The sequence below is a fragment of the Myxocyprinus asiaticus genome, chromosome 4 (assembly GCF_019703515.2).
Source record: "Myxocyprinus asiaticus isolate MX2 ecotype Aquarium Trade chromosome 4, UBuf_Myxa_2, whole genome shotgun sequence".
Classification (NCBI taxonomy): Eukaryota; Metazoa; Chordata; class Actinopteri; order Cypriniformes; family Catostomidae; genus Myxocyprinus; species Myxocyprinus asiaticus.
Window position 1 is genome coordinate 30284781 of NC_059347.1, and position 21772 is coordinate 30306552.

At 38.2% G+C, this 21772-nt stretch overlaps 1 protein-coding gene across 1 annotated transcript in view; it reads right to left on the reverse strand.

Annotated features, from left to right (window-relative positions):
* Nucleotides 1–213: 213 nt before the first annotated feature.
* The window catches only part of LOC127439930 (ADP-ribosylation factor-like protein 15), a 200363-nt gene continuing 178804 nt past the window's right edge, over nucleotides 214–21772 (reverse strand). Inside the window, exon 5 of the mRNA XM_051696229.1 lies at nucleotides 214–2658. Coding sequence (XP_051552189.1) covers nucleotides 2506–2658 — 153 coding nt within the window. The 3' untranslated portion in view covers nucleotides 214–2505. The remainder of the gene's footprint in view (nucleotides 2659–21772) is intronic.

Below are 21772 nucleotides of genomic sequence, written 5' to 3' on the forward strand. Positions count from 1 at the left end.
CAAGAGAGCAGCAGACTAGAGAGGAGCATCAGCCGCAGACAGAAGAAGATCAGATCAAAGAATTGCAGAGGCAACCTGCGTGACAGACATTGTATGAAAGCAACGTGGGCAGTTTGAAAGGAGGGGAAGAAAAAACTAAACCTGGTTGAGGCAGGGTACATCAGGAACCCAGACAGAGAATGTTTAACTTCCTTTTATTATCTACATCAGACCGTGAGTGCATGAAATTTGTGTTCTAGACAGATTAGATTGGGAAGCAATGATACGATGGAGAGTTTGATTTTTTCACCACGTAGCTTTGATTTTGCTGGGCAAAGGTGGAACTAAGACGCTGTTGGCATGAAAATAACCAGCCCATACCAGTAATAATCATAGTCCCATAAATGTTTGCGCTGTAAAAAGTGGTAACCTGCAATTGTTACCTTAAAGGAATAGTTCAGCCATAAATTAATACTTTCTCATCATTTACAGTACACACCCGCATGCCATTCTAGAAGTGTATGCATTTTTGTCTTCTGCTGAACACAAAGATTTTTAGAAGAATATCTCAGCTCTGTAGGTCCACACAATGCAAGTGAATGATGACCAAAATTTTGAAGCTCCAAAACGCCTGACGTGCACCTCTTCAAAATTGTTACTGTGCATTGCGTCAACACAAACCACAACAGCTGTGACTGGTTCACTTTAACCATGTTTAAATGTTCATATACTTTGAACTAATTTTTGATGCTACAATAATTTAATAAATACTTCTGAATCCAGAAATTACATTGTTTTTGTTTATGAAATATAGTTAGCTTTTTGGCTGTGTACTCATAAAACGACGCAGACACACCAACGCAGAACAATAAATGCAACCCAACGCGTTGGACACTACGCAGTGCCTACGCCATAGGTTCGACGCAGATGCATAAATCAGCCTTCAGACTCCAGATGTTTAATCCATGTCTTTTGAAGTGATCCAATCGGTTTTAGGTGAGAACAGACCAAAATATTGTATAACTCCTTTTTCGATGTACATCTTGCCATTGTAGTCTGTAGGCATGATCATGGTTTCAAGTTCTATTACACTTCCTAGTGCTTGACACATGCACAGAGTGCTATATGGTGTTAGGAAGTGTAATCAAGCTTAGCTCGCCAAGGAGACTGCTGATGTTAAGGTTTACAGTGAAAAAGGAGTTATATTTAGGTCTGTTCTCACCCAAACACCAATAAAATCAGAGGACATTGATTAAACCAGTGGAGTCACACTTTTATGTACTTTTTGGAGCTTCAAAGCTTTGGTCACCATTCACTTGCATTGTATGGACCTACAGAGCTGAAATCTTCTTCTAAAAATTAAATCCTTAAAAATCCTAATACCAAGGATTAAATGATACAGTACATCTTACTAATAAATGGGCTCAATCAAATCGAAGGCATTAAAATATGGTTTTAAAAAAGAAGACATCAAGTGGCAATTGGTGGGCAAAGTATAAAACATAACTAACACTATAAATATACTGAAACACAGCATGTGAGACCTAAATTCCTCTGATACAAGTCTTTATGTCTGAAGACACCTGTGAGACATCTCACATCTCGTGAGAAAATATCTCACATCGGAGAGGTGCGTAGTCAGGAATCTAAATTTGTGGATAGGAATTTGGATAATGCCACCAGAAAGCAGTGGGTGAGGCAGTGGAAAGTGGCTGGGCAAAGAGTGAGCTGGCAAATGGGGAGGAGTCTCCGCAGACAGTTGGAAAACTTAAGCCTGGCAGACAGGGACTAGTCAAATGCAGCTGTTGTTGACACTGATTGATAGAGTTTGTATTCCAGCCCAAACCTAAAACAGCTCACACAGTGCCAAGTAAAGGGGTGTGTCATCTTTTGAAACAACAAAATTAACAACATAATTTGAGACATTTATAGTCAACTGAGAAAAGGGAACATAGTACCCTTAAAAACAAAACAATTTGTCTGGAAAACATTCTAATTATGACTATGCGAAAGCAACAAAGATTAATGTGAGTGCGGAAAACTAGGAGATTTGCTAAATTAAACAAATGGTCTAATATTAATTTTTGAAAAAGTATTTTCCAAAATGACGCTTTAAACATGTGAATCCAGCATGAATGTTCAGATTCTTAGCCATCTTTTGAAATATGGATTGGCTCATACAATATACACTTTATATGCATTCATATACATACATTTCACACGCACATCACAGGACAACTAACTGATAAATAACAAATACTGTAGCTTATCAAATAGCTTTTTACTGTTACAAATATAGGTACAAATCTGATACATTTAAAGAACTTTGTTCACCTGCTACCAAATGAGCATATGTGTGGCCCTTGACCTCTTGGTAACAAATATGCCAGTAAACTCATCAAAACATGTGGCTGTTTGCTTCTATGTCGCTGGTGGGTTATAAAACATCTACGAGAGAGAGGTCCAGAAAATTCCTTCTAGCAAACAACACTTAAAACCCACTTTACACTTTGAAGTTTGATTGAATCATATCCTGTTAGTTTGCACCTCCTTCTCTTCCAAAAATCTGATGAGTTGACTGAAGCTCTCCTTCAATGCCTCCATGTTGTTTGTTGTGCTGCCTGCAAGAATCCATCTCTTCCCTCGTCCCAGGGGCTGCAATTCCAAGTACTTCTGTATCTGGAAAAAAATAAGAAATAATTACTCAATAATGACTGTTTTCTAAAAATGGCATCAAAATTTCAGCAAAAGTTTCCTGATCCATGAGGTCATCGCGTGCAATGTCTAAAAGGTTGATTTTGAGGTAATTTGGGATAAAAAAACAAAACAAAAAAGGCCCCCATAAACAATCATAACTGAACAAGCATTATCTTAATTTGTTTTTCAAAAAAGCGTCTTGCTGTCTCAAAAGTATTTGCATTGGTTGACAAATTTTGTTCTTTAACTATTGCCCTTATATATTCACTATATCACTTAAACGGATGCAAAATGTGTCCCACCAACACAACAATAACTAACTCTTCCTTTCTCTAAATAAAATTCCCTAAATAATTTTCATGCAGTTCTAAAAGGAAACAATGAACAACACTTTTACCACATTTAATTATCTTGGTTAATGTTAATTTCAACATACACTAAATTACTAATACATTGTTAAAATCAAAAGTTGTATATTTTGACATTAATGCACTATGAACTTACATGAACTAACAATGATCAATTGTATATTTATAACTAACATAATATGCTGTAAAAAGTACATTGTTCATAGTTCGTTCACGTTAACGATGTCACAACCTTATTGTAAAATGTTACCTTGGTATCTACTCAGATTATTTAGTCCAAACTTTACTCACAGAACAGCTTTAGTCCAAACTTTACTCACAGATGTGTTACTGTGTCTGGGATCTGCAATGGGAGGCTCATTTGCAGCATGGAAACTATGTAAGGGATAATGTACAGGTTGATCTGTGGTCTTGCATCAGCCTAAAGGGGTTTATTGTGCGATAACCAGCTGACTGTACATTATCCCGCTTATTACTGGCTACTAAGGAAATAAATAAATATATGGACATTTTATACTGATTTATGTTAACATTATGTAATTATGTGAGAAGAAAGAAATTTCTGAACAGCTGAAATCCACCTTCGGCATGCGTTGGAGTTCTGTTGGTGTTTATTTTGTAATTAATGACTGTCAGACTGCTCATTATGCATCTTATTACAAGACTACTTGCAAATAAATAAATAAATAAATACACACAAAACATTGATTTGAGTTTAAATTATTTTATTAGCTTACTAGTAGAGAATGTGCAGTGATCTGAGAAGCAGGAAAGATGTCTCAGAATACCCAGATGAGTGGTCTAATACGTGAATGTGTGTTGTTACTGAGAAATATCAGACCACTAGATTGACCAATAAGAATAGATTTCAGAGAGTCATGTAATAAGCAGATTTACGTACGTTTACAAGAAAACGATGTACTAAAAACGGAAATGTTTTTCCTTTGCGTTTTTGAAAAGTTTGCATGCAGACGACAACGTTGTCAAAACGATTCCCGTTCACACAGATCTGCGAAAACTACTAAAAACGCTGTATTATGCATGCCAGGCCAGTAGTTAGCGATGTCACTTTGTAAAGAAACACTACGCGCCTGTGCACATAAGCATTCTTCCACAGAGCAGTGAATACAAACAATGAAGATGGCGAAAGCATCGAGCAATTGTCTGGACGGACGATGAGGTTGCTTTGTTACTACAATTACTTTGCTGGAGAAGCGTCAAACTCAAAATCTTGAGCAGCACAAACACAGTCCTGTAGCCCGCCATTGTAGTTTTTAATGTCTCGCGTGTTGTTTTGAAGTACTCGCGTGCATTCCTATAGACTGAACTCTCAAGATTATTCAATAAACTCTGCTCATTTTTACCATCACTTCGTCTCCTGCCTTCTTCTGTATTACCCCTGCTGACTCTTGGGCTGGTAGGAGAGTAAGTTAAAATAACAAGCTGTTGATGTTGACTGGTTTTGGATATCAGACAGAACTCTGATATATGGATATCTTCTGACGGAGAGAGAAGTCTTGTGTTCACTGGATCTAACATGCATTTTCACTGCCTCATTTTGTCATATTCTAAGCATATCATTGAATATGGTACATGACATCACATCTCTGTCTATAGACTATATACATAAGCGGTGGGTGAATGAATTGCAGGGTAAAAGGTACATCAAATAAAAATAAATAACACATAAAATACAAATACATTTTTCCCATATGAATCCATACATTAATTTCAAGATTTTCAAATTGCAGGTTCTGCCTACTGTAGAATGTACACACACCATACAAAATACTCCAAATGAATAAATAGTTGATCATTATTATTTGCACAGACACCAGTATTCATATTGATAATTATACATCTCAAATTAATGCCTATTAATCCATCATTCTTTGTATAACACGCAATACGTGTGCGCATGACGTCATCGTTTTCACAAATTCTCGTTTTTGTATGTTTACACGGAGAGGATAATGGCATCGTTTTCAAAAACGTGCACTTTGAAACCCGTTTTCAAAAGTTTGCATTTTCAGGCCCCAAAAACGCAGTTATTGTGTAAACGAACAGCCAAAACGCATAAAAAGTTTTCCGTTTTTAGTTGAAAACGTTGTCGTGTAAACAGCCCCTTAGTTAATATGTATGTAGCCGGTGGGTTGTAAAGAAAAAACACAGGATACAAAAATATCTTTTGTGGTTTTATTCTGATGGATGTTTATAAAAATTGTTTTAAAAAAATAAAACAGCAGTCGATGTTTATATATAAAATAAATAAGGAAAATACAAAAATAAATACAGTAATGAAATATGGTTCAATGAAATATGGTAGAGGCTAATGTAAAAAATAAAAAAAAATACAATCAGGGCATTAGCCTACCCACATGCCTCAACAAATACTTAATACATGCTTATATAATTCACAGCACCCTATGCACTTAAGTACTTGCATAAATCACTCAAAGCACTTTATGCAGTTTTAACCAGGCTTTAAGGACATGTATAACAGTTTAAAACAATAGAATTCTCATTACACTTGTTTTCACATATATAACGCATTACAATTATTCACTAAACTGGAAAACACTCTTGGCTATAAATCATTAAATAAGATATGATTAATTCTAAATTTACTTACCCAGTCCTCACATGTACAGAAAACTTGGTAAAACTCCACACATGCAATCCATATTCATCCTTCAAAAACGATCCACAACAAACAACCAGTGTTGCCAGATTCATTCAACATTTTCCAGCCCAATGATTGCTCAAAACCCGCCCCAATGCATAAAAGACCACCCAAATACTGTATATGAAAATGAAATGCACATTAACCATAATACTACAGCATTGCCTTTACAACCATGACAACACAATTAAGCGACGCAAAGCTAAAGTCTCCAAAAACCTTTCCATTTACCCATTTTTCTTTATTCACACATATAAACAAACACTCACGCACAGAAAAGGAACAAATATGCTGCCCTGGGATTTCAAGAAGCCAAATAATGAAAGTATGACATTGTGCTATGATTGCAGTTATGTGTCACTCAATAGGCCTATTTTTTTAATTAATATGTCATATAAAGTTTATATATAATCTGTCCTAACTTTTTATGCTGTTATGGCTCATTCCAAATTATAAGAAAACTATAAATCTTTGTAATCATTTAAGTAAGGTGAATTCGCTAATACGCAGAACAGTCAAAGCTCCTAGACAGCTGTCATCATGGATGTAACGCATCTGATTTTCAATCATTCCGTGTTCCTGTGTGCACATCCAGAAGTCAAGAAAGAGCAGCAAATTCAAGAGTCACTTTTAAGTCATGTTACTTTATGATACTACTGTCTACGATCACCATAGGTGCCAACTTCAGGATATATCCCACAGTGTTCTCATCAGCATTAAACTTCTAGCTAAAAGGCATCAGTGGCCTGGTCATGGGAGAAACTCAAAAGTGCAATATCTCCAAGAAAAACTCCACAGATAAGTCCTGGCATTAACCACCACTTGATATCTTGGTAATTTCCCCATTTTCAATATGTTCTCTTACAGAGTCTCATTTCTATCACAAAAATTAACGAGCAACACCTGCAGATTGCGCACATTCAGAACTCACTGGTGGGTGTGGCGACTCGTAGCTCCTCTGAACAAGATTAAACATTTTCTGTCAATCAGTGTTCTGGCTATTTGAGTGAATGATTGTGCGTGGAGACGTTTTCTTTATTTTAGTTGCATAGGCAATGGAAATTCTTAATTTTATCATTTTCAAAACCCACCAAAATCATTCCAAAGCAGCCCAAATTTTGACCACCCGCACAAATCTATTGAAAGTAGCCCAATTGACTGCAAACAACAAACTTTAATATACAACTCTTGTGAACGCATATCCAGTGCAACTCAACAACACAATTTGACACCCACCCAAAGAATTAACAAACGATGAACAAAACAGGGAGCTCTCTTGCCCAATGTATGTTCTCACGTTTCTTATACGAGAGAGTGCTGGAAAGCAGGTGTTACAAAACTCCGGTGTCACAAAACTCTAGTTCTTAAAGGGGCCATGTCCAATTTATGATGAGTTAAATTACATAAAATTTCTCCACTGCTCTCAATTTCTTGTGTTAAAAAGGCATTTTCCCTGATGACTTAATACATATTTTTCACTTCTTTAACAGCTTCTCTAAAGAACATACTACCCAGGCTTGTTAACACCTGAGAGAACACTTCAGGACAGAGTGAAACAGCATTGCATGCTTATTTTGGCTCATTAATGGGTTTGAGTTTACACCAGCATTGGCTCTTTTAGTTCTTCTTGGTGCTGGTACAGGCTTTTTCATTTCTGTTTCAGACACTCTAGGAGCCGTGCCAGTGTCAGGCTCAACCCTCTCTGGACCAGACACTCTAGGAGCTGTGTCATTGCTAGACTCAACTCTCTCTGGTACCGAACCTTGTTGTTCAATGATCCCTGAAATCAGTATAGGTTCACCTATAAGTACTTCAGCAGCTGACACAGGGTTTGCAGGGTTCACATTCTCTATCTCTTGCAGACTATGATATGTGACCTCTTCTAACACAAAATCATGATCAGAATGCACAACCTTGACCTGCTTAGAAACAGATTCTCCCCTTGATTGTGGTCTTGCGGGAGAATGGGTCAAAGGGAGAAGTCTCTCAGCAGCCTTGTTTGGTGTATTCCCTGGCTTTTTCATGAGCTTCTCTAAATCTGTCTTGGTGAATCGCTAACCAATCTGTCCACAGTTTTCTCTTGAACTAGAAGATGCGGGTTGACTCCAAACAGCAAGTAATGTGGTAAGTACCCAATGGTTGCATGTGGTGTTACATTATAAGCATAAACCAACTCAAGAAGGTGTTCTGGCCACTGCTTTTTCGTTTCAGGGGTAAGTGTACGTAATAGATCATGGAGCGTTCTGTTAAAGCACTTGCACTGATCCTTACCCTGAGGCCAATAGGGTGCGGTGCAGATTTTCTTTACACCATACATTTGCAATCTTTGGTTGGAAATGCCTGTGTGAACTTTGTGAAAACATCTGTCACATGTAATACATTCTCACAGCCATCAGAGGCAGGTTCAAGCACAGTAAAATCTACCGCCACTATTTCAAGGGGCCTTGAAGCCAGAAGTGGCTTCATTGGAGGATGTATTCTTGGCTGTGGCATCTTGGTTAAGATGCACCTTTGAAGCTTTTTGATCCACCGCTCCACATCATTATACATGCCAACCCAGAAGCATTGTTGCCTCAGAAGTAGCGTGCATTCAATGCCCTGAAGTCCCATACTATCATGAACACTTTCAAGGACCTGTTCTTTTAGACATGATGTTGATCATTCACAATGCAATAAAGCAAGCCATCCAGCTCTCTAACACATTTCCACTGCTTTATCAGTGACAGTACAGACTTTGATAGACCAGATCTCTCTCGAGTGGTGGGCATTTGTTTACATTCCCAAAAGGTTCTGAAAGAATGGAGAGTGGGATCTTTCATTTGAAAATCCTTCAGTTCAGCTGTTGTATAACCTGGCAGAGTAGGCATACTTCCTTGAGGGTTACTGCCTTCCTCTGCTCCACACACTAAAGCACAAATCTGTCTAACCCTACAGCACTTTTCACCAACCATCACTAAGTCAGGCTCTATGGCTGTTCCTTTGCTTATGATATAGCATATGGCAATACAGTCATTATATTTGCATCCTCAGGAGTGACAGGCTCCCCTGCTGATGGCTGCCTAGAGAGGACATCAGCAGCAGCATTATGCCGTCCTGGGCAGTATTTCACCTCAATATCAAAGATGGCTAATTGAGTGATCCATCTTTGCTCAAAAAACACCGGCTGTTTTTAGATGGCACAGAGGGTTGCTATCTGTTAGAACCACAAACTTGGAACCCAGCAGATAACCATGGCATTTTTCAGAGATAGCCCACTTGAGGGCTAGTAGCTCAAGCTTCATGCTACTGTAATTTCTGTCGTTCCTTTTTGCTTTACGAAGTCTCCTACTGGCATAAGCTATGACTCTCCTACACTCACCTTACTGCTGGTATAAGACAGCACCCAGGACTTCACTGCTTGTATCAGTCTCCAATGTGAAAGGAAGCTTGAAATCTGCATACCCTAACATTGGAGCATCTGATGATTACAAATTACTAAACTCTCTCTTCGTGGTGCCAAACTGCTTGATACACAGGTTCACTAAATTATGGAGGGGGCCAGAAATTCTAGAAAAACCCTCAATTAATTTTCTGTAGTAACTACAGAACACTACAGAGCGTAATTTCTTAACTGTACTGGGAATTTCCATTGTTTGAATGCTTCAACTTTACCTGAATCAGTACCAATACCTCGAGCTGAGATCTAATGACCTAAGAAAGTTACTTCTTGCTGCAAGAAACAACACTTTTCAGGCTTAACTTTGAGACCTGTTTCTTTTAGTCTGTTAAAGACTACTTCCAGTCTCTGCAAGTGCTCAGGGAAAGTGGGCGAGTACACTAGTATGTCATCAAGGTACACTAGCATGATCTGAAAAATTAGATCAACCATGGAAGCCTGCATAAGAAGTTGAATCATCGAAGATCCACTACAAACCCCAAAGGGCATCCGAGAATACTCAAAGGTCCAAAATGGAGTCATAAATGCAGTCTTATGTCTGTCTCACTCGTGGACAGCAACCTGATGATATCCACTAGCTAAATCAATGGAAGAAAATAACTTTGCTCCTTGTAGTGCATCAAAGCTTTCATCTATCCTAGGCAGAGGAAATGTGTCTCGCTTGGTCTTTGAATTCATCTGCCTGTAATCGACACAAATCCTGAGACTCCCATCAGTTTTACTAACTAGCACAAGAGGGGAAGCATAAACTCTAGTGTTTTCTTGGATCGCACCCTTCTTAAGGAGCTTGTTGATATGTTCTCTGACTTCCCTTTACCGAGTAGGTGGGATATGCCTATAAGGCTGGGCCACTGATACATAATCCACCATGTGAATCTCATGTTGCACTTTGTCGGTAAAACCGAGGTCTTCAATCTTGAGAGCAAAAACATCTGAGTTCTTCATCAACAAATCACTCCGCTCTGCCTGCTGTTCAGGAGTACCACCAATGTGTCACTTGTTGAGAAACTCTTTGGAGCTGTCCTCCAATAACTGACTTATAGCTGTCTTTTGTGTTTCCACTGATCTCTTAAATATCAGCAGAAAATTTACCTCACATGTTTCCTTGGACTTAATATTCTATACACGAGACAGAGTAGCAAGTCTAGTTCTGCCCTGTAACCGGATATCTTCTGGGGTGAGATTCACAACCTGTTCGCGAAACAACAGTTTCTCTGAAGACACAAGAGAGGGAACAACAATGAGACCGCTAGGTAAGGGTGTGTTCACTGTTTTAACAGGAAGTCACATGAACCATCATGTAACATATTCTTTGCTCCCTTGACCATTACCATTGTAATTGATGAAGCAGGTATGTGTGCCATGTCTTTTCCAACTACTCGGACTACGCTTCGCTTCTCTAGACTGCTGGCACTCTGCATTTGCTGAAATGCCTCCCTCCAATCAGACTGCAACTCTCCACCTAGGGTAGTATCAAACTCTGCATGAACCAGTTGTCTACATCTGTTAATGATGTTCATGCCAATGAGGGCTGGTATAGCAGAAGAGTTTTGTGAGTCTCTGACTACTAGAAAACCACACTCTGGTAGGGTAATTCCCATAGTTTCAACCTCCAACTCAAGATAACCTGCTGTTATATTCAGCCAGCCTGCTGTGGACAGCAGATCTTCATCCTACACAGACAGGTGTTCTCTGAAGAAACTCTCAGAAATAGTATTGACTTGATTTCCTGTATCAAGTAAACAAGAGTCCATTACTCCATAGCAACAGGAAATGTTCCCACAGCACACTGGAGTAGTAGGTCACAACAAGTATCGATATTGCCTGAGCCTATGGACTGCCCTCGCACTGCCTGGCTCACAGCAAGCGAGGTTGCAAATTTCCCTGCTGCACTGATGATTTAGCATTCTCTACGACAGTCTGTTTTTATTCACACACCTCTTAGCTATGTGTCCTACACCATTACACCAAAAACATATTGGCAGGCCATCATCTGTAAACCTTGGCTGCATCTTGGGTTTACAATGAGCCACATATTCTGACTTAGTGCACTGCGAAGTGAGCTTGGGTTAGCTCTCCAATAGCTTTTCCTTGTTCTGCTACAATTTTTAAAACTTATTATAGAGTAGCAGGCTTTTTCTCAGGTATACCAACAGCAGCGCACTGATCTTCTGCTGTCTTAGACACAACACTTCTGTTGCTGACTAATTTTTATGACACAAGATTTAGAATCTTCTAGAGACCACATAAGGGCTTCACCTTACATTCAATAATGGTTGACTGGGGCTTGTCTCTCACAAGCTTACGAAGCTACCTTCTAAGGCCTGCGTCCCTAATCCCCTCAATTAATTGATCTTGGATTTCCAAATTCACATTTGATATCGCATTTGATGATTGTTTCAGGATAGAACTCAGAATTGCAGACAAAGCATGAGAGTAAGTACAAGCACCCTTGCCTTCCATTTGTTTATGGCTATAGAATGTTTGCAATAACTGAGACACAATGTGCTTTTATCGAAAAGTTTCTCTCAGGCACACAAAGAGGTCACATGGTCAATTTGGTTCATTCCCCATCCATAACCTGACCTCTTCTAAGGCTACACCCTTTAGGAGGGAGAGTACAAGGTCTAACTGGTCCTCTGTGGTCTGATTTCTAGCATGTAACACCCTCTCTACTTCTTCAATAAACTCATCAACATATCTTCCATCTTTGCTGAAATCACCACTGAATGGCTGAGTGTGATGTTCTCTTGGCACATAAACAAAAGACTTGGTAGGCTTTCTACTCAAATTGGCGATAGCTGCCATGGTCTTCTCATGCTTTCTACTGAGTTCTTGAATCTGTCCCTGAACATCTTGCATACTACTACCTGCACCATGTTCATAATCAGTGTTTTTTTAATACTGGACCATCATCATCAGATAGTGACATTTTGAAATGTTCAAATTATCTCAGTTTGACTTAGTAAAACCAGTTCACTTGTGGGCAAAAAAAAAAAAAAAAAAAAAAAAATCTTAATCAGTCCATAATGTTGAAACCAAAGGATATGTTGCCGAATGTCTGTATAATATATATTTTTTCTTGCTTGTAGAAAGTAACTGGATTGGTGTCTCATCAAACAGTACCACTGTGGAATCAGCAGAACTCAGGTGCCCACTCTTTCTTGTCCAGCAGTCTCATCACCCCGCCACGTCACCTCTGGCAGACGTCTGTTCACTGGTCAGTTGCAGCAAGGAAGACAGCCTCCACTCTCAGGCACCTATCTTTACCTCCACCGTATTTTAAAAAGAACCAAAAATTGACCCATTGGCCCCCAACAGTCAGATACCCCACTCCTGGTACTAAAAATGCAACAAGTGTGTTGTAAAGAAACAACACAGGATACAAAAATATATTTTGTGTTTTATTCTGTCAGCCGTTTATAAAAAAAAAAAAAAAAAAAATTATTTTAAAAAAACAGCGGTCGATGGGCTGTATATTAAAAACAATAAAGAAAATTCAAAAAATTAAATACAGTAATGAAATATGGTTCAAAGAAATATGGTAGAAGCTAGTGTCAAAAGAAAATACAAACAGGGCATTAGCCTACTCGCATGCCTCAACACATACTTAATGCTTGCTTATATCATTCACAGCACCCTATGCACTTAAGTACTTGCTAAAATCACTCAAAGCACTTTATGCATTTAACACATGCTTAAATAACTAAAAGCATTTTATGCAGTTTTAACCAGGCTTTAAGAACATGTATAAAAGTTTAAAACAACAGAATTCTCATTACACATGTTTTCACATATAACACATATTACACATATTCACTAATCTGGAAAACAATCCGGGCTATAAATCACTAAATAAGACATGATTAATTCAAAATGTACATACCCAGTCCTCGTATGTGTAGCAAACGTGGTCAAACTCCACACATGCAATCCATATGCATCCTTCAAAAACTATCCACAATAAACACTCAACTTTAACATACAACTCTTGTGAACACATATCCAATGCAACTCTGTGTAAAATTTGATACCCACCCAATGAATTATCAACCGATGAACAAAATCGGGAGCTTTCTTGCCAAACGTATGTTCTCACATTTCTAACATGAGAGAAAGCAGGTGTTGCAAAACTCCGGTTCTTAAAGGGGCCACGTCCAATTTATGACTAGAGTTAAATTACATGAAATTTCTCCACTTGGCTACATGTACTTGCCATACTCAAAATTGTTAGTAACAGCTAAGATTAAGAGGATAATATGTCAAAGCTTTGCACGCTGAGCTTGATTATACTTTTATGTCTAGCCTGGTCTATGAAATTTACGTGAACATTGCAACATTTTTGCAAAACTGAAGTGACGTGCTTCATTACACGTTTAGCTGCAGTTTTTGGCAAAACCGAGCAAAATGAGGTTGTAATCAAACAAGGTTTTTAAGGTGAATTTTAGATGTAAGTTTTAATAAGTAAAACGTATCTCCCTTACCTAACACTTTACCCTAAATCTAACCAATAGTGTCCAAAAATATAAATGAGAGTTTAACAACACAGACATCCTTACTCTTAACCAACACCTAACCCTAACCGATAGTGTTTTAAAATGTAAATTCGAAATAAAAAAGAAAACACATTAACTGAAGCAACCACTTCGTCACTTTGTGATGCTTCTATATCACTTTCACTTTTGTGCATTTTTGGTTGGGCTTGAACCATGGCCATCAAGGCCAAAGTCCAATGCTCTATCAGGTGAGCTACCAACCAAGCTAATGACATAGGAATAAGTGAGTATATCGTAGCTGTCTGATGAAAAACACGTATCTCCACTTTTAACTTTTTACCTTAGACCAGGGGTTTTCAAAATGTGAATCTTTGAAGATTCTCTGATATTTTTCAAGCCCGCCAATAAAGCAGACATGACGTATTAGTCTGTAATTACAATGGAGCGGTTTCTGAGACCACCAAATTTGAATCCTTCAGTTTCAGGGGCCAAACCCGAAAGAGGACGATACGATGCGCAGTATTTAAGTTTAGGATTTACATGGACAGGATCAGTTAATGATCAGTTAATGACAGCATGCGACCTGCTAAACTCCGTAGACACCTTGACACCAAGCATGCTGAGGTAGTGGGAAAACCTCCTGAGATTTTCCAAAGAAAACTTCAAGCCTTTCAAGGTCAGAAAAAAGTTGTCAGAGAATTTGTCAAATTAAATGTAAAGGCCATTGAAGCTTCATATCACATTGCAGTGCGTATTGCCAAGGTGGGCACAGCACATAACTTCAGAGAGACATTGATCGCTAGCCAAAGATATGTGTTCCTTGATGGCAGGAGAGGCAGCAGCTTCTAAACTTGATTCTATTCCACTCTCTGACAACACACTGGGATTTTATACAGATCTAATATATTTCTATCCCCTAACCCTACCCCTAAACCTAACCCTCACAGAAAACTTTTAGCATTTTGACATTGTTTAGTATGTTTAAAAATCCATTTCCCTCATGGGGACCACTGGCTGGGCCCCACAAGGTAGGCGACCTCAGGTTTTACTATCCTTGTATGGACATTTGTTTTTTTACAAGTTTTTATAAAATCAAAATCAGCAATTGTACTCATGATTTGTGTGACAATGATTAAACCACACAGTTGTTGTAGCGCCTCTAATGTTAATTTCACCAGGAAACTGCAGTGAAACTTTGAGAGCGGTATGTACCAGTCAGTTTGCAAAAATGTATATAGAGAAATGTTCATTCTGTTGCTTATGTCAGCACTTCATTATACCCTGATAAGATCAGAGCCATTTGTCAAGTTTAAGCTATTTACGGAATTTAATATGCTTCTGCTCAAAAGACATAATACGTTTGTGAGAAAAAACAGTGATATTTTCAATTTTGTATATGTAATGATGAAAACTATACATTGTACAACAGCATCTCTAAGATGTCTTGCATGTGAGCAAAATGACAGTTTCAACTATACCATCTACCTCTGTCATCAGAGCTGCATTTTTTAACATACCTTTATCCTGAGAACAACCCTTATGCAGGGAACAAAGTAACCCAAGCAACCAGGAGGAAAAAAAAATAGCATTTCATTTTATTTTTTTCCTGATGTCAAGTTGACCCTATTTGAAATGGGATGGCGTGCAATATGAAATACAGTATACACTTTGAAACCTTGGTATCCACATAGACATTTAGGTACACAGAAATATTCATCTATCATCCACCATTTATCTTCCTCATAACAAAAGAGATATGGCATCAGATACCCCTAACCAAATGAGATAACCTGCAAAGTGTTTATAGATAAGCGCACAGACCAGGAACTATCGTTCACAGGCCAGATAAAGTCGGACCAGAAGATATGTTGCTACGAAAAACAGATGCAACTATATGTCTATCATTTTAAAATCTGCAAGCATGACTGACACTCGCTGCTAATCAGATTATAACCTGAAAGATACTCTGAAATCAAACAAAACCATTCAATACAGTAAGCCTTTCAGTCAAAGTTCTGTAATTGAATCATAGAGGGTTCCATTCTAACAATTAATTTCTCTTCAGTCAGTGAAGGGCAGGGTTTTGAAAATTATTTTAAAATAATTTATAGAGATTACATTCACAAAGAGCAATTTCTTGCCTAGGCATAACCAGACAAATGTATGCTCAATATAGAAATTCCCATGACTATTCTGTAACTGTTCTGATTTTATAGAATTCTCCATTACTACATTTCCAGGCCTGGAAATCACAATTTAAAAAATTCCTGATAGTTTACATTTTTCTGTGATTGTTGGAGCCCTGATCATAAAAAAAAAAAAAAAAAGAATCCCGAAATAGGGAATCATATACATATATATACACACACACTACCGGTCAAAAGTTTTGAAACACTTACTCATTCTTTATTATAATTTTTTTTCACATTTTAGAATAATAGTAAAGTCATCAAAACTATGGAATAACGTAAATGGAACTATGGGAATTATGTTGTGACTAAACAAAATTCAAAATAAATCAAAACTGTGTTGTATTTTAGCATCTTCAAAGTAGTCGCCCTTTGCCTAGAATTTGCAGACATGTACTCTTGACATTTTCTCAACCAACTTCTTGAGGTATCACCCTTGGATGCTTTTTAAACAGTACTGAAGGAGTTCCCATCTATGTTGGGCACTTATTGGCTGCTTTTCTTTATTATTTGGTCCAAGTCATCAATTTCAAAAACATTTTTTTATTTTTATTAAATTTTAGATTTATAATGAAATAAATTAATATGGTGGAACAATTATATTTTTGTCTACAAAACTAATTTCAAACATTTAAGCATACGCCTTCAGATCAAAAGATTTTTAAAATCATGAGAAACGTTTCAAAACTTTTGACCGGTAGTGTATATATATATATATATATATATATATATATATATATATATATATATATATATATATATATATTATATATAATTATTATTTATTTTTTTTGCAGTGTAGTGCAGGCATCAAACTGTGCCATGCTGGGATTTATTAATGTCTGCTGTTTCCATGACAGCTTACTTCGCTGAGTTAGTAGATTGTGTTTCGTCTTTCCTCCAGCAGTCTTTAGGTGGCATTGAGCTGTGTGCCTTGATCATTGTGTAACAGGAGTGTGATGAGAGATTAGGTTACTGCAGCGGGTGTTAGCCCTGAAGCCTGACCGACCCAAACAAATCCAGCTTGGTAAAAGGAGCTGCCCCAGGTCTGCACTGACACAGCCTGCCTGCTGGCTTGCCAGACTGTCCGTCTGAGGCAGGCCCCCTTCTGGAGAATACAAGGGTTGCACTGTTTGCATTGAAAACTTCTAAGGCGTACCATCTTTAAAGGTGTAAAGGGATAGTTCACCCAAAAATGATCATTCTCTCATCATTTACTCACCCTCATGCCATCCCAGATGTGTATGACTTTTTTCTTCTGCTGAACACAAATTAAGATTTTTAGAAGAATATCTCAGCTTTGTAGGCCCATACAATGCAAGTGAATGGGTGCCAAAAATTTGAAGCTCCAAAATGCACATAAACACAGCATAAAAGTAATCCATATGACTCCACTCCATATGTCTTCAGAAGCTATATGATAGGTGTGGGTGAGAAACAGATCAATATTTAAGTCCTTTTATAATATCACTCTCCACTTTTACTTTTACATTCTTCTTCTTTTGTTTTTGGTGATTCACATTCTTTGTGCATATCGCCCCCAACTGGGCAGGGAGGAGAATATATGGGAAAAACTGACTTTAGTTTTTAACCGGCTAGTGAGATGCTGGCTTCAACATACTGTTATGAGAAAGTTTTTGAACGGGTGCCAGTTCATAGCGTGCGGACTTACCTAGTGCGATGCCGAAAGTAGCTATCAAGCGGTCGACAGAATGTACTGTCCCTCGTCACTGCTTGTTAGGACAAAAACTCTGATTCACATAGAAAATATACCTTTTATCATTTGTCGTTTGCCATCAGGTTAGGACACGGTGTGACTGTAGCTGCTTTCAGCCTCCTCTGTGTATATCTCTCAGTTTGATTGAGAACTCCATTTCAAATAAATAAGGCTGGGCATAGAAATTCATCTACAGTATTCTCCGACTACAAACTCATCTCATCTCTCATGTTTAGTAAGTTCGCTTCTCTGGTTTGTGTGCACCTGTGTTCTGTTCTGTTGTTAATATCATTGTGGTGGACATGTTTTTAGATAAACAAAATGAGTTGTGGCTTGAACACCCCATGTCGCAAGCGGGGGCTGCTTGAACTTGCTCTCGTGCAGTCTCATGAATGTGCAGAGGAGAGCAACGATCAGTTTCACTAAATAATACATTAGATTTCGGTTTGTTTCCACCAAACCTCATTGTCTGCTTTCAGAATAATCATGAGTATCATGGAATAATTTCTGAATTATACTTTTGAGTCCTTTTGAAGCTTGAAGAGGTGGTCACCATGAACTGCCATTGTATGACATCACTGAGCACAAAAGTTTTTCACAATTTCTCCCTTTTTTAAGAAAAAGAAAGAAAGTCAAATGGGGTTATAACAACACAGGGGTGAGTAAACAATGACTGAATTTTCATTTTGGGGTGAACTATCCCTTTAAGCAACTTCAAGTCAAGTAGAGTAGTTATTGTTGTCTGTTTTGTTTTGAGAGAACAACAAAAATAAAAATTATAATAGATTGTTGTCTTAACAGCCAGCTGATGCAACAAAATGCTTTGTCATAAGTCTGAGGGTGGTAGTTTTAGGACAGGCCAAATATAGTTTGATGACTGTATAGGGGGCCAAGTGTGTCCTGCTGGTTTTTGGCCTCCACGGAATATTATTATTTTTGATGTTTTCTTTTTTTTTTTTTTGCTCCCCCTTTTCTCCCAAATTTGGAATGCCCAATTACCGATGCACTCTAAGTCCTCGTGGTGGCATAGGGACTCGCCTCAATTCAGGTGGCGGAGGACGAATCTCAGTTGCCTCCGCGTCTGAGACCGTCAACCCGCACATCTTATCATGTGCTTGTTGAGCACATTACCTTGGAGACATAGCGCGTGTGGAGGCTTCACGCCATCCACCGCGGCATTCATGCACAACTCATCACGGGCCCCACAGAGAGCGAACCACATTATAGCGACCACAAGGACGTTACCCCATGTGACTCTACCCTCCCTAGCAACCAGACCAATCTGGTTGCTTAGGAGACCTGGCTGGAGTCACTCAGCATGCCCTGGATTCTAACTTGTGAACTCCAGGGGTGGTAGTCAGCGTCTTTACTCACTGAGATACCCAGGCCCCCTATTTTTGATGGTTTAAAGAAAAGGACTAAAAAAAAGTCAGTAGGTGTTTAGCAATATCTGTCCAAACAAATGTTATGTCTTTCTCATCAGGAAACATGCACTGTATGTAATTCTTGTAATGTAACTCTTGTGATGTAATTCTACTTTCTTCTATCCAAGCTTAATATTCAGAGACAACTATAAGAGTAAGCCATTTGTTGGTTGATTTCCCAGAAAAGTGTAAACACTGTGGGTCTGTGACGCTATCAAAATATGTCATAATATTTATTTGAGCACACTGACCAGCCTAACATAACATCAGTCAGTATGCTTACATGCGCAGTAGGCTATGTTTATAATCGAGCTATAGCACGTTTTTGCATAGTCAAAATATAGTCTTCATCCCTCTGTTCGAAAATACATGACAGAATGCGTAATCCAATATTTGAAGAAAATACATCACATATGACGGTTTTAAAGACATGTCGCACATCACCTCTGCCTTCTGGAGCACGTGCACAGCACCGAGGCCAATTACTGATTAACATGTAAACATGCTGGACAAACCCAAGCTACAATCGCATTATCTATGTCTTTTAGTCCAACTTTGCAAACGTTGCAATTTCAGTTGAACTAAAGCATTTACATGACAATTCAAAAAGATGAGTCATTGTTTTAGGCTGACAATTTATTTTTTTAAGCGCATATATAAACACCCTGACTGGCTCAACCAAATGTGTGAATTTGGGGCAGAGCTACCTGTTTTTTTTTTTTTTTTTAAACCAATGGTACATGGGAAAAGTTTCAAAACATTATCTTTGCAGCTCCATATGGTGACGCTCACACTTTACCTTTAATGGAAAACACCAAAAAATGGACACATTTATTTTTAAGAGAAATGTACGTTTATGTGATGTGCACAGAAAGACGTAAACATTTATCAACAGTATCTTCAACTTTCTAAACCAGTCTATATGATGAGATCACATGATCTGTGGTCATGTGAGTGCAGAGTGATGGCTGTCTAAAGGTGACCAGACATAGCATGAATTGGGCTGCACAACTGGGCATGTGGCCAGAAGCTGAACTATAATTCCCATGTTGCTACCTAGCCGGGGGAGTTGCAGTTGATCCTATTCTGCTCTGGAGTGCACATGAATATGAACTATATTCTCACCATCATTTATGTGTTTAACAGTCAGCTGCAAATATGAATGTCTTTTCATATTCATTCTTGAGGTTGGGGCTTTACCAGGGTAATTCAGGTTACAAGTCATTCTCTTGGGTGCAATGGATAAATTCCATGTGAGTTTGGAGACTGCAAAACTCTCTGGTTACTTGCCCAAGCAAACAGCCACTAGACCATTTCATAGCACTAGTCAGAGTAAAATGAACATAAATGGGTTTATATGATGAGCTGTGTTTGGATAGCACCGCACAGTTCTGCAGATCTGAATAAAATGGCTGGGGCTACATAACTGCCAGAGGACAATGAATATCTGTTAAATATCGTGCCTCATTCATTTGAAAAATAGAAACTCAAAAAATCCATCTGGCTTCTCATGTTAAATAAAAAAATTCATTAAACTTGTGTTTACATTATTTAAGACTTTGTAGACATAAGAATTTTGTTAAATAAAACAAACAAATAAATGCTGTTTATGAAACTGGTAAGAATATATGGATCTAAAATATGTTGCCTTCATGTCACTGCCTTTTAAAGCTGATGCATGTCATTTCTCTGTTTCTTTCTCCTATCCCATCTTAATATGCAGCGACAACTAGAAGTATCCATTTGTATGTTGATTTCACCTAAAATTGTAATGCTCTGTGGTACAGTCGAAAGATTGCTTTGTTTGAGCACTGACCAGCCCATCCAGCCCGACACAGCAACATTGGCTCAACCAGTGGTGTGAGTTTGGGGCGGGATTATCTATTTGTACAACCAATGGAAGATGAGGGGAGCATTCGTGAATCTGTCTGAAAACAGTTGTTATTTTTGCAATTCTGTTTGGTATTGCTAGAGTTAGAGAAATTACACACTTCAGCTTTACCTAAGCAAATTTTACCAGACACAAAAAATGACCTTGCAATGCTAATGAATGGTTGTAGCCTTTGCTGTCAATTTGCAAATTCAATAATTTGCATGTACAATTCTTGAATTCACTAACATGTCATTAAGAGTGCAAAAATGGTCCCTGAACATGAGTTTTTGTGCTCTGTCGTTGTGGTTAGCACACCGCATTTGTTACAGTAGACAGAAAGTCCCAACTGAAGAACATCACTGGGACTCACCTTGGGCATATAAGGGTGTGCTCAGATTTTAGAAAAAAAGCCAATTACTCTGGATGACAAGTTTTTCCCTGAAGATATCAGTCAGCTGTGGAGAACACACTTGAAAGAAATGTCTAGATATCGCTAGATGCACTTACCATGAAATTGAGCTGGTCTCACTTGTTTTTTCAATGTCTAAAGAGCCTGCAGTTATGTGCTTGGCAAGGCACAAGGCTTTCAAGGAGTACCCACAAAATATCACTTACAGAAAATATCTAATGCTCTGGATGCATTAAAAAGTAACAAATACCTAATACTTGGAGGTGGGTGTCTGTCAACAATGTATAATCTCTAAAGGACAATTAAAATATGCCAATGGATATTTTAAAAGTTTAATGGGATTTATCTAATGAAAGCCCCTTATACCTGTAAGCTGAGCATGGTAAGGTCAATATGTAACAACAACATTTTAGCAAGTTTGGACAAACTAGCCCCCTACACTCTGTGGGTGTATTAAGTATCTAATATACTGACCCTGGAAATGCTACTGAATCCACTAAC